Source organism: Leucoraja erinacea, chromosome 8 (genome assembly GCF_028641065.1).
Source record: "Leucoraja erinacea ecotype New England chromosome 8, Leri_hhj_1, whole genome shotgun sequence".
In the NCBI taxonomy this organism is placed as follows: Eukaryota; Metazoa; Chordata; class Chondrichthyes; order Rajiformes; family Rajidae; genus Leucoraja; species Leucoraja erinaceus.
Window position 1 is genome coordinate 41,550,855 of NC_073384.1, and position 13,832 is coordinate 41,564,686.

Below are 13,832 nucleotides of genomic sequence, written 5' to 3' on the forward strand. Positions count from 1 at the left end.
CAGTAATCAGCCTCCTCTCCCTCAGATGTAGCTCTGATTCCTATCACTAGCTGACAGGCCAGGAGAGACCAATCCCCAGCATCATTGCCAACATCTGGGTCTAGTTAGCTGATATTGGTTGGCCACTTGAACCTTGTCAGCCTACTCCCTATAAAACCCAGGCATTCTAGACTGAAAGAAGGGAGCAGATGAGAGAAAAATCAGGAGAGAAAGATGAAAGAGTGAGTGAGTGAGTGAGTGAGTGAGTGAGTGCCTCCATGCTAGTTGTGTTCCTCTGTCGAAGGTTCGAGGAAGACTGAGCCATTGGGATAGACTTGAGACCACCAGTGCCACCATGTGGTCAAGACTAGACTGCCAAGAAAGACAACCAGCACCTCTACCCAAGGCTAAAACTGAGTGGCCGGGTTAAGCCCGAGATGCCAGAACGTCTTCCTGTCCACAGAAAATGAGGGACTGCTGCGTGTGCACAGACAGACAGACACAGACAGACACACACACAAACCACTGTAAATAGAATAAGCCATGTCAGTTCACCCTACAGCGAATGTCATAGTGGGGCCATTGCTAAACCCGTCGTCACACCTGACATTACGACATAGGAAAGATGTTGTTAAGCCAGAAAGTGTGCAGAAAACATTTACGAGGATGTTCCCAGGACTCAAGGGCCTGAGCCATAGAGGCAACTTTTTTTTCGTAAATGGTGATGGGTGTATGGAACGAGCTGCACGAAGAGGTGGTTGATGCAGATGCCATCACAATGTTTGAGAAACATTTAGATAGGTACATGGATAGGATAGGGTTAGAGGGATATGGACCAAACAATGGCAGGTGGGATAGGGTAGATAGGGCATGTTGGTTGGCGTGGGCAAGTTGGGCCACAGTGCCAGTTTTCATACTGTATGACACTGTCTCTGTTTTAACTCTCTGTTTAAGGTGGTTTCCAAGGGTATTCCCATGAATGCAAGGATGATCCATTCTCATTTGGGCAAGAAGTCCTCGCTTCCATATGGGAAAAAGGGCCAGGTAAATTTTGTGCTTGGAAAGGTGTCCAATGTTACATAAAATGTGTTTTATTTTTATGTACGCCTATGGAAATAAAATTTACCAACTGAGATGACCCACACGAGTAAGTATAAATACTTCCCTTGTAGCAAATGGTGACAGATAGTCAAGCAGCAGGTAAACAAACCCTTAGGCCAACTTGTCCAAACCGACCAACATGTCACATCTACACTTGCCTGACGTGGACCATGTGGTCAGAAGGGCATGATTCCGTGCTGTATCTCTAAAACTAAAACAAATTAATTAACTAATGGCACTGTGCCAACTACTGTGAGATAAAGTTACGAATTGATTATGCTCATCCGTTATTTTTTTGCAACTCGCATCTCTTGGTGCGTACAGATGACACAGCTCTGCATTATTGCAACGGGTTATTTTTGAGGAATAAAATCCACCCATGGCCCCTCCCCCCCCCCCCCCCCCCCCAGTTTAAAACTTTATTACTGTTACCATGTATCTGTACACTCAATTGTAATCATGTATTGTCTTTCCGCTGACTGGAAAGCTCGCAACAAGAACCTTTCACTGTACCTTGGTACACGTGATAATAAACTAAACTAGCTGACTCTGTCACGGTGGGATCGGCTGAATTAAATTCTTCTTGCAGCAATTTGAGCCTTGGTGTTAAAGTGCAAAAGCAACCTTTTTAATATACATGCAAACATATCAAAAAGGACTAAGCAGTTGCTCTCAATAGTAACCCTGCCAAACACACACATGTGATGCTGTACAGTGATAGTGTTTGTATTGTCATTGTGTAAGCATATTATATTTGAATTTCTCTTGTTACTTTCCAGTACATCCTGTCGGTGGACAGAGCAAACTTAAACCGAGAACTGTTATATGGTAAGTTCATGCTTCGAAACTTCTTCCAAAATGGTTTCGATCCACTTTGAACTATCCTGCTGAAGTGCGTTTGACATGTTTGATTTTCAGCGGCTGGCGAATATCCAAACGTTAAGTTAAACTTTGAAGAGAAATTGCAACACTACAGTTTGGAGAAGGGGTCACTGACTTTTAGCAGGTAACTTTTATTGCCAGTTCATCTGCATTTTGGGAAAAAAAAGGAATTTGTGTGTTTACTCTGCAGTGAGAGATAGACGGGCATGTGGATTAATGCAAAACACTGGGGACAGAACCGCATGAAGTGTTTTCAAGGGAAGTGAGGAATTAACAAAGCATGGACAGTGAAAGCTGCACCAACTTGCATGCTTCAGTTTGGTTCAATCTGAGCAGTAGCTTTTTCCAGAGAACATAGAACAATGCAGCACAGGAACAGGCCCTTCGGCCCACAATGTGCCGAACATGATGCCAAGATAAACTAATCTGCCATCACATGATCCATATCCCTCCATGTATGGACTCTGATAGGACAAGCACCTGGAACAGCTGGAGTCTGTAGAAGAGACTCGAGCCGAAACATCATCTATCCATGTTCTCCAGAGATACTGCCTGACCCACTGTCACTCTAGCACTTTGTCATATGGTGATACAGCACAGAAATATGCTCTTTAGCCCAACTTGCCCACGCCGACCAAGTTGCTCCATTTACACTAGTCCCATATGCCCGCATTTGGCTAATATCCCTCTAAACCATTCCTATCCATGTACCTGTCCAAATGGTTTTGATTTATTGAAAAGTGAGGTTTTCAAGTTTCTTTCCCAGCCTGCCTGTTTTTATTTGTTGGTCTCTTTGTTAAATGTCATAGAGTCATGTACGGTGAAAACAGGCTCTACGGCCCAAATTGCTCACACCGACCAACATGTTACATCTACACAAGTCCCATCTGCCTCTGTTTGGCAGACCTCTGTATGAAGAAAGACTGGATAGACTCAGTTTGTACTCGCTAGAATTTAGAAGATTGAGGGGGGATCTTTTTGAAACTTACAAATTTCTTAAGGGGTTGGACAGGCTAGATGCAGGAAGATTGTTCCCGATGTTGGGGAAGTCCAGATCAAGGGGTCACAGTTTAAGGATAAGGGGGAAATCTTTTAGGACCCAGATGAGGAAAACATTTTTCACACAGAGAGTGGTGAATCTCTGGAATTCTCTGCCACAGAAGGTAGTTGAGGCCAGTTCATTGGCTATATTTACGAGGGAGTTAGATGTGGCCCTTGTGGCTAAAGGGATCAGGGGGTATGGAGAGAAGGCAGGTACAGGATACTGAGTTGGATGATCAGCCATGATCATATTGAATTGCGGTGCAGGCTCGAAGGGCCGAATGGCCTACTCCTGCACCTATTTTCTATGTTTCGATGTCTGTTTCTATCCCTCTAAACCTTTCCTATCCATGTACCTGTCTAAATGTTTTTTAAATGCACGTTAGTACCTGTCTCAACTACCTTCTATGGTAGCTAGTTCCATAAACCCACCAGCTTTGCGTAAACAAATGTTACCGCTGTGGTTCCAATTAAATCTTTCCCTCCTCATCTTAAACCTATGTCCTCTGGTTCTTGATTCCCCTACTCTGGGCAAGAGACTCTGTGCATTTACCCAATCTTTTCCTCTGATGATTTTGTGCACCTCTATAAGATCACTGTCATCCTCCTGCGCTCCAAGGAATAGTCCTAACCTACTCAACCTCTCCTGTAGCTCTGCCCCTCAAGTCCTGGCCTTCTTCTCTGCACCCTTTCCAGCATGGCAACATCTTTCCTATAACACAGTACCTAAAACTAAACACAATACTCTAAATGTGGCCCCACTGATGTCTTGTTTAACTGCATCATGACCTTTGAGTCATTGTCTTTTTTATTTGTATTTAACCAGCATCTGCAGTTCCTTGTATCTCCTGTTCTCTTTAATTTGGTACTTTATCTTCACATCCTTTTAACACCTACAGCTGGGACATATCCTTGTTTTAGAACATTTTCCCATTGCAAGTTACGAAACATTTAGTGTTGAAGTCTCCCATACTTAATGTAACCTTTAATAAAATTATTATGTTTTGTGTTTATGCCAGACCTGATGGCTCCTTTGAAGTTTCACATGATCTTGTTGTTGGATGTGATGGAGCTTTTTCAACTGTAAGGAGACAGTTCATGCGACAGCCCAGGTTTGATTACAGCCACGTATATATCCCGCATGGTTATAAAGAGCTTACCATGCCTCCAAGAAATGGTGATGTAAGGACTAGTTTCAATAAACCCAATTTCTTCCTACCCAGTTTTTATTTCTGTCTGAAAAGGTCAGCATTAGATTGATCAGAATTCTTCCTTCCAGTTTGCAATGGAACCCAATTTTCTTCACATATGGCCCAGAAACACCTTTATGATGATTGCTTTGCCGAACCTGGTGAGTATTATCCTGAATCGGAGGGAACTGCAGATGCTGGTTTACACCGAAGATAGACACAAACTCCCAAAGACTGGAGGAACTCAGGGGGCAGGCAGCATCTCTGGAGAGAAGCAATGGGTGACGTTTCATGTTGAGACGATTCTTCAGACTGAGAGTCACAGAAGAGGGCGACTAGGGATATGAAAGGGTGAGGTGTGAAAACAACAAATCAAAGCAGATGATGATAAGGAAATATAGAATGGTTCATTGTTGGCTGAGGGGATGCTGACACCGAGACGTACAAATAGTAAAATTAATCAGGAGGACAGTGAAACTAGTCAGACAACTAGGGTGAGGGAGAGAAAGGAAAGGAAAGAGTTACTTGGATAAATCAATATTCATACTCCTGGGTTGTAAGCTGCCCAAGCAAAATATGAAATGCTGTTCCACCAATTTGCATTTGGCCTCACTCTGACAATGGAAGAGGCCCAGGACACATAGGTCAGTATGGGAATGGGAGGGGGAGTTAAAGTGTTTAGCAACCAGGAGACTTTAGGCCTAGGCAGATTGAGCGAAGATGTTCAGTGAAACGAATGACGAGACCAAGCACAGACTTGAAAGAGACTTCTGCAGGAATACAATGCCAAGTTGAGTACAGAAGTTGGGAGGTCAAGTTGGGAAGAGTATAGAGAGTTGGGAGAAGTTAGCAGTTATATAAGATGTTGGTGAGGCCGTTGAATTCTGGGCACCATTTTATAGGAAAGATGTTGTCGTTGGAAAAGGTTCAGAGAAGATTTACAAGGATTTTGCCAGGATTCGAGGGTCTGAGCTATAGGGAGAGATTGTGCAGGCTTGGACTTTATTCTCTGGAGAGCAGGAGGATGAGGAGTGATCTTATAGAGGTGTATACAATCATGAGAGGAATAGATCGGATAGACACAAAAAGTCTCTTGCCCCGAGTAGGAGATTTGAGAACCAGAGGGCATACGTTTAAGGTGAAGAGGGAAATTTTATTTTGGAATCTTAAGATGGAGTAAAGGTATTGGAGATGAGTTTAGTTTAGTTTAGAGATACAGTGCGCAAACAGGCCCTTCGGCCTACCAACTCCGCAATCACCAGTGATCCCCGCACATTAACTCTACCCTACACGCACTAGGGACAATTTTACACATATGCCAAACCAATTTGTCTACAAACCTGTACGTCCTTTGGAGTGTGGGAAGAAACCAAAGATCTTGGAGAAAACGCATGCAGGTCACGGGGAGAACGCACAAACCCCGTACAGGCAGGATCGAACCCGGGTCTCTGGCGCTGTAATGCCGCTGTCCCACTTAGGCAAATTTTTAGGCGACTAGGCTGTCACCACATGGTCGCCGGGGTGTCGCCTGTATAGTCTCCTCAGTTGCCCAAAGAGTTGTACCTTTTTTCTTGTTGCTGATGGATTTTGAAGTGTTCAAAATGTTTTGGCGACAGTCGGCACCCGTGGGTTTGACGCCAACGATTGTAGTCTGATGTAGTGCTGCCGCCAGGATGATGTAGTTTGTCGCCGGTGCTGACTTTGGTGAATTCCATTGGCAACTACCTACGTCAACCGGCACCAGGTACCGGCGACTGAATTGTCTTACCTTGTCGTAGCTTGTCGCGGGTGGACGTAGGTTGTTGTAGGTGTGGTCGTAGGTGGACGTCCTATGGGTCGCCGGTTGTCGGTAGCTTTCCGTCGACTAGGTGGTAGGTTGTTGTAGACATTGTCAAAGGGGATTCTAGTTGCTGGTTTTTCGTCGACCTGCTGCGCCCATGACAGTCGCTGGCAGTCAGCAAATACGTGGGACAGGTCCATAAGGCAGCTACTCTATCACTGCACCACCATGCCCCTGTGTTGGGCAGGAACAGGCAGGAACAATGGGTATGTCTGGACAGTCTTGTTTCTGCATTTTGGAAAGGAGATAGAAGCAGGCAGTGCAGTGCTGAGGAACTATAAGTTGGAGGCTGTGGAGGGGAGATTGCCAGAAGTTAGCTGTGTTGCCATACCTGCTGAGTTACTCCAGCACGTTGTGTCTTTCTTTGGCTGTATTTTGAGTTGGATAGAGGTCAGGCACTTCACCATCAAAGAGTAAGGAATTGGAAAAAGAGATGGCCCTTGCAACGAACTAGAGAGATCTGGAAATGTGCACTCATTTTGGAACAGCCTCCCTAAAGTGCAGCAAGGTTTAAGCTGCCATAACATTTTCTCGAACGATAGACCCAAAATGCTGTTGTAAATGAGCAGGTCAGGCAGCATCACTGGAGGACGTGGATAGGTGAAGTTTTGGGTTGCGACCCTGTTTCAGACTGATTGCAGTGGGGGGAACTGGAAGCGAGGGGGAAAAAAAACCAGGACCAATCAGGGCCGACGACTGATGACCTCAGGCAAGGAGCTTCCCTGATGGGCAGATTGTTGGCTTGAGATGGTGTGAGTTTGAGAGGGTTATACATTGTTGTGAACTGTGGAGCTGGTTTTAGAGGAGGAAGGGTGGAAGTGGAGGGGGGGGGAGAGAGAGGGGAGGGGAGGGGAGGGTGGGACTAGTGGATGATAACTAACATTTTCTCTGTTGCCTTAACAGGACAAGTCATTTACGTGCACTCTGTTCATGCCTTTTGAAGACTTTGAGAAACTCACGACAGGAGATGAGGTGCTTCAGTTCTTCAAGGAATACTTTCCAGATTCCATACCTCTGATAGGAATGTAAGACTTCCTTTTAAATCACGATGATTGCTCAGCAGTTTTCTCTTCAAACAAGTTATCATTGAATCTCAAAATAGTTACAATACAGAAGAAACGTATTAGGCCTAATAAGATTCAGCCATCAATTTGTATGAGCAAACAGGTTTGTCCACTCCCTGGCCTCTCCCCTGCAAATTCTATCATTTTTCGATACACTTTCAGCTTTCTTTCCAAAGCCACAATTAAATCTGCTTCCAGCATGGGTTCTTGCAACATGTTAAATTCTAACTATTTGCTCCATTTAAAAGCTCTCTTCCTCCAGTCACTGTTGGTTCATTTGCCTATCACCATCACTCTATGTCCCTTACTTCTTGGCCCATCAATTGGAACAGTTTCTCTAAATCCTCATTAGTTTAGAGATACAGTGTGGAAACAGGCCTTTCGGCCCACCGAGTCGGCACCGACCAACAATCACTGCACACAAGCTGTATTAGTTCTATATTCAAACTTTCCTGTCCTTATATCTGTCCAAATGTCTTTTAAAAGTCGCATTTTATTTACTTTTGTAACTTTTTCTGGTAGCTCATTCCAGAGGTGGACTAGGCTCTGAGGGAAAAGGTTGCCCCTGAGAATAGAATAAACATGATGCTTTTGTTTTACCAAAATGCCAGTGATCCTACCATGATGATAAAACGCAGTGTCTATTGAATAAATCCCAAATCACTGATGTAGAGAGAATACATGGATTCATAGTCTAATCCAATTCCTTTCTGGAGAGGGAACAGGCTAAGGGATGAGTGGACTGTATGGGAGGGTGGGTTTAAACAAAGGAAAGCTGGAGAATGTAAGATTCTCCGAGCCCTTGGTTGAGCTTTTATGTTCACTATTGTAAAGGGTTGTGGATGACTGCAATGTGTTTTTGTTTTCTAGTGAGTCGCTGAAGCAGGATTATTTCCGTTTGCCAGCCCAGGCCATGATCTCGGTGAAGTGTTCCACCTATCACATTGGGGCCAAGTGTGTACTAATGGGAGATGCAGCTCACGCTGTCGTTCCTTTTTATGGGCAAGGCATGAATGCCGTAAGTGTTGAATATCACACCTGCACTCCAATGCCTCCTGATCTTTAGACTTTAGAAATACAGCGTGGAAACAGGTTGTTCTGCCCGCTGAGTCTTTGATCACCCGGTGCACTAGCACTATGCTACACACTAGGGACAATTTTTACCAATGCCAATTGACCTACAAACCTTTACGTCTTTGGAGTGTGGGAGGAAACTGACCTTGAAACCTTGAACCTTGAAACCAGACCACCCAGTCAGAAAGCCCAAACAGTCACGGGGAGAACGTACAAACTCCGTACAGACAGCACCCGTAGGCAGGGTTGAACATGGATCTCTGGCACTGTAAGGCAGCAAGGCCCCAAATCTTGAGTTCTACCTACTGTAGCAGGTTTATAAAACCTAATTTCATCTGTACCTGAAATTATTTTAGTTACTTCTGCCTGAGATTTAACGATTTGAAAAGTTGTGAACTTAAGTACCTCATCAAACTTTGCAATAAATGCAGCGACTGGCGTGACCAATTAAATTGTAGGAATGTCTCGACCTGAAAGGTCACCTATCCATGACTCCAGAGAAGCTGAGTTAATCCAGCAATTCGTGACATTTTGGGTATTCACCATCGTATACAAAGAAAATACTGGTTAGGATGTGGATGGAGTTTTACACCTAATTATGATTGCCATTTTTTAGGAAGAGTGTGGAGGCTCTAGAGAAGGCACTGAAAAGATTTACTGTCCTTGAACAGTCCTGCTTAATTTATGGCTCTCGCTATGAAAATCAAATGATCTTCACTATTTTGTACCATCCACCAACTGTCTGAACATTGTTTATTTCAGTCACGATAATTCTATCCCAAGGTCATTGTGTTATAGTAGTGAGAATACCAATTCAATATGCCTTTCGGTTCTCATAATTAGTTCAACTTTCTTTTTTACGATTAGTTTAGCTCGGAGATAAAGCGAAGAAACAGGCCCTTTGGCCCGCCGAGTCTGTGCCAACCTGCGATCCACGTATATTAACACTATCCTACACATAGGAACAATTTACAATTATGCCAAGCCAATTAACCTTCAAGCCTATACATCTTTGGAGTGTGGGAGGAAATCGGAGCACCAGGAGAAAACCTACACAGATCACGGGGAAAACATACAAACTCCGTACAGTCAAGCACGCTTCAGGATCGAACCCTGGTCTCTGGTGCTGTAGGGCAGCAACACGACCGCTATGCCACCATGCTGTCCTGATGAATATTTTAATTTTGGCTTTGGTGCTTTTATTTCCTCAAGAAGTTAATAATTGTTTTTAATGCAACACCTTGTTTGCAACTGTTGAAACATTATCACTCGCATTAATCAGTTTTACAAAATCATCATCAATCCTGATGTGCCCTGGAAGGGATTTATTGTAACTGACCAGATTCTTAGCTAAGGGTTTAGAAAAGGCAAGGAGAATATTTGAGTGATGTTGAAATGACTTTGACAAATGCTTTGCATTTTTTATGTCATTTTTGAGAATAATTCGTAGCTGTGATTTCTGAGACTATTGCAAATAAATCCCCATATCATTGGATTATTATATCAATTCCATTTTTGTGTCTCCGGCTGGCACCCTGTGAAGTGTAGCGCAGCATGGCAGTTTAAGTTATGACTCATTGTTCCCTGCAAGGAAGAAGTTTTGGCTTCCATGGGAAGCCACGGAAATGAATAATCACAAGAGCAGTTTCAAGGTAAAAATAACGCTTGGAAAATCAGTTTGCTTTTGGTCACTTTTTATCAGAAAAGTCCTGTTGAATAATTTACTAAATTTAGCAGTTGTGACCAACCTTGTATCTCAATGGATACTCAGACTATCTTTAATCGAAGCCAACTGAATCATCCTATCACCAACTAGAGCGCGGTCCTGGGCTATTATCTACCTGATTGGAGATCCTCAGACTCTCTGTAATCGGACTTTTCTGAACTTTTACCATTAAATGTTATGCCCTTGATCCTATATCTGTACACTGCCGACAACTTGATTGTAACCATGTATTGTCTTTCCACTGACTGGATAGCACGCCACAAAACAAAGCTTTTCACTGTACCTCGGAACAGATGACAATAAGCTAAAGGGTTGTACCCTTTATCCTGTATCTGGGAAATGTAGTGTAACTGATTGTAATCATGTATAGTCTTCCTACTAACTTTTTTTATTGTACAAGTGACAATAAACTAGACTAAAGTAAAAAAAAACGATTTGTTTAGAGAATAGGTAAATCGATCGATATATTTAAAGAGGACATACATCTTTTCACCTTCCATTTGATGGAGGATGCTATCTAAAGTGGTGTATTGCAGAGCATGAGGAGGTTCTGGCCTGCATATGAGCCTGAATTGTTTTCGTATGGTTTTAGCTTCTCATGCCAAGCATATAAAGAGGGAAGATAGACACAAAAAGCGAGAGTAACTCAGCGGGACAGGCAGCATCTTTGGAGAGGAATGGGTGACGTTTTGGGTCGAGACCTTCTTCAGACTGGTTAGGGATAAGAGAAACGAGAGATATAGACGGTGATGTGGAGAAGTAGAGTCGGAGAACAGGAGGGATTACAGAGCGGGAGCAGGAGAGGATGTTGTAGAACTCTCGTTGGAGAGAGGAGGAGGACTTCTTCAAAGTAGACATGCCATGAGGAGATTTTGCAATGGAGCAGATGAAATGTGTATGAAGGATCTGCGGATGCTGGTTTAAACCGAAGATAGACACAAAAAGCTGGAGTATCACACCTTACACATTTTGTTTGCTCCACTGCAAAATCTCCAAGGTATGTCTACTTTGCAGAAGTTCTCCTCCTCTCTCTGACGAGAGTTCTGCAACATCCTCTCTCGCTGCTCCCCCTCTGTGATTCCTCCTGTTCTCCGACTCTATCTCCACATCACCATCTATATCTCTCGTTTCCTTTATACTATGTTAATCAGTCTGAGGAAGGGTATCGACCCAAAACATCACCCATTCCTTCTCTCCAGCGATGCTGCCTGTCCCGCTGAGTTACTCTAGCTTTTTGTGTCTATCTTCCCTCTTTATATGCTTGGCATGAGAAGCTAAAACCATACGAAAACAATTCAGGCTCATATGCCGGCCAGAACCTCCTCATGCTCTGCAATACACCACTTTAGATAGCATCCTCCATCAAATGGAAGGTGAAAAGATGTAGAAAAAAAGGGGTAAGGGTAAGAACAGTCAGCCATGGCTCAGTAAAACTATAAAGGATAGTATTCGGCTGAAGGCAAGGGCATATAAGGTAGCCAGAGATAGTGGGAGGGTAGAGGATTGGGAAGCATTTAAAGGTCAGCAAAAAATAACTAAGAGATTAATTAAGACGGGGAAAATAGACTATGAAAGGAATTTAGCGAACAACATAAAAACTAATAGTAAGAGTTTTTATAGCTATATAAAAAGAAAAAGGGTGGCTAAGATGAACGTTGGTCCATTGGAGGGTGAGACTGGAGAGTTGTTGGTGGGGAACATGGAAATGGCAAAGGCATTAAACGAGTATTTTGTATCGGTCTTCACCATAGAAGACACAAAAAATATTCCAACGCTAGATAAACAGGGGGCGGTAGGAATGGAGGAGCTAAATACTATTAAGATCACCAAGGAGGTGGTATTAGGGAAATTAATGAGACTGAAGGAGGATAAATCCCCTGGGCCTGATGGATTACATCCACGGGTCTTGAGGGAGATAGCGGTGGGGATTGTGGATGCATTGGTGATAATTTTCCAAAACTCCCTGGCGGCAGGAACGGTCCCAGTGGATTGGAAAATGGCCAATGTAACACCTATATTTAAAAAAAGAAGTAAACAGAAGGCGGGTAACTATAGACCGGTTAGTCTAACATCGGTGGTGGGCAAAATGTTAGAGACAATTATTAAAGAAACACTAACGGGGCACTTGGATAAACATGACTTCATCGGACAGAACCAGCATGGTTTTGTGAAGGGGAAGTCCTGTTTAACGAATCTGCTCGAATTCTTTGAGGAAGTAACAACCCGGGTGGATAAAGGGGAACCGGTGGATGTGGTATACTTGCACTTCCAAAAGGCTTTTGACAAGGTGCCACATAAGAGACTATTGCTAAAAATAAAAAATTATGGGATTGGGGGTAATATATTAGCATGGGTAGAGGATTGGCTAACAAATAGGAAGCAGAGAGTGGGGATAAATGGTTCATACTCGGGATGGCAACCGGTAACTAGCGGGGTTTCGCAAGGGTCGGTGCTGGGACCCCAGTTGTTCACAATTTATATAAATGATTTGGAGGAGGGAACCAAGTGTAATATATCAAAATTTGCGGACGATACAAAAATGGGAGGAAAAGTAGGGGATGAGGAGGATAGGAAGAGTCTGCAAAAGGATATAGATAAGCTAGGTGAGTGGGCAACAACTTGGCAGATGAAATTTAATACTAATAAATGTGAAGTCATTCACTTTGGGAAAAAAAATGATAGGGCAAGTTATTTTCTAAATGAGGAGGAGCTGCGTTGTAATGCAACGCAAAGGGATCTAGGGGTACTAGTACATGAATCACTGAAAGTTAGTATGCAGGTGCAGCAAGCAATCAGGAAGGCCAGTGGAGTTTTGGCCTTTATTGCTAGGGGGATTGAGTATAAAAACACGGAGGTCTTGCTGCAGCTGTACACAGTATTAGTGAGACCACATTTGGAATACTGTGTACAGTTCTGGGGTCCATACTTAAGAAAGGATGTACTAGCCCTGGAGGCAGTGCAGCGAAGGTTTACAAGATTAATTCCTGCAATGAGGGGATTGACATATGAGGAAAGGTTAAGTAGGCTGGAACTCTACTCTTTGGAGCTTAGAAGAATGAGAGGCGATCTCATTGAAACATATAAGATCGTGAGGGGCCTTGATCGGGTGGATGCACCGAGGATGTTCCCAATGATCGGGGAAACTAGAACTAGGGGACATAGTTGCAGAATAAGGGGGGGCTCTTTTAAAACTGAGATGAGGAAGAACTTCTTCACCCAGAGGGTGGTTAATTTATGGAATTCACTGCCCCAGGGAGCAGTGGAAGCAGAAACTTTAAATATATTTAAGACTAAAATAGATGTTTTTTTAGCTGCCAAGGGGATAAGGGGCTACGGGGAGAGGGCAGGGATATGGACCTAGGTATGGTTAGTATAGTAAGACCTGAGTGATCTCCTGGACAAGTGTCGATCGCCTAGATTGGGGTCGGAGAGGAATTTCCCGGATTTTTTTCCCGAATTGGACCTGGGTTTTTATCCGTTTTTTTGCCTCCCCCAGGAGATCACGAGGTTCTTGGGGTGGAGAGGGGTGATAGCGGTATAAAGGGGAGGCTAGTGTCTTGTGTTCTGTGTCTTGTGTCTACTGTTTGTGGGTAAGTGTGTCTGTTTAGTGTTCAGCCATGAGCGAATGGCGGTGCGGGCTCGATGGACCTGGTGGTCTGCTCTCGCACCTACTTTCTATGTTTCTATGTTTCTATGTTTCCTGCTGAGTTACTCCAGCTTTTTGTGTCTATCTTCGGTTTAAACCAGCATCTGCAGTTCCTTCCTAAATACAAAGAGGACAATCTGCTTCAGTAATTCCTTTTGAGGTGTGATGGAAGTATATATTATTTCTGACTTTTTCTTCCTCTTTTTCCTCAAGGGTTTTGAAGATTGCATCGTCTTCGATGAATTAATGGACCAGCTTCACAATGACCTTTGTGAGTCTATTGATCTTG

General features: G+C 43.6%; 1 protein-coding gene across 2 annotated transcripts in view; it reads left to right on the forward strand.

The window, feature by feature from the left end:
- The window catches only part of LOC129699613 (kynurenine 3-monooxygenase-like), a 28,915-nt gene that overhangs the window by 8,173 nt on the left and 6,910 nt on the right, over positions 1–13,832 (forward strand). For both annotated transcript variants that reach the window (XM_055639570.1, XM_055639571.1), the window contains 8 exons: positions 934–1,023; positions 1,860–1,908; positions 1,999–2,086; positions 4,023–4,185; positions 4,283–4,354; positions 6,937–7,058; positions 7,968–8,115; positions 13,757–13,814. In XM_055639570.1, the coding sequence (XP_055495545.1) occupies positions 934–1,023; positions 1,860–1,908; positions 1,999–2,086; positions 4,023–4,185; positions 4,283–4,354; positions 6,937–7,058; positions 7,968–8,115; positions 13,757–13,814 (790 nt within the window). The remainder of the gene's footprint in view (positions 1–933; positions 1,024–1,859; positions 1,909–1,998; positions 2,087–4,022; positions 4,186–4,282; positions 4,355–6,936; positions 7,059–7,967; positions 8,116–13,756; positions 13,815–13,832) is intronic.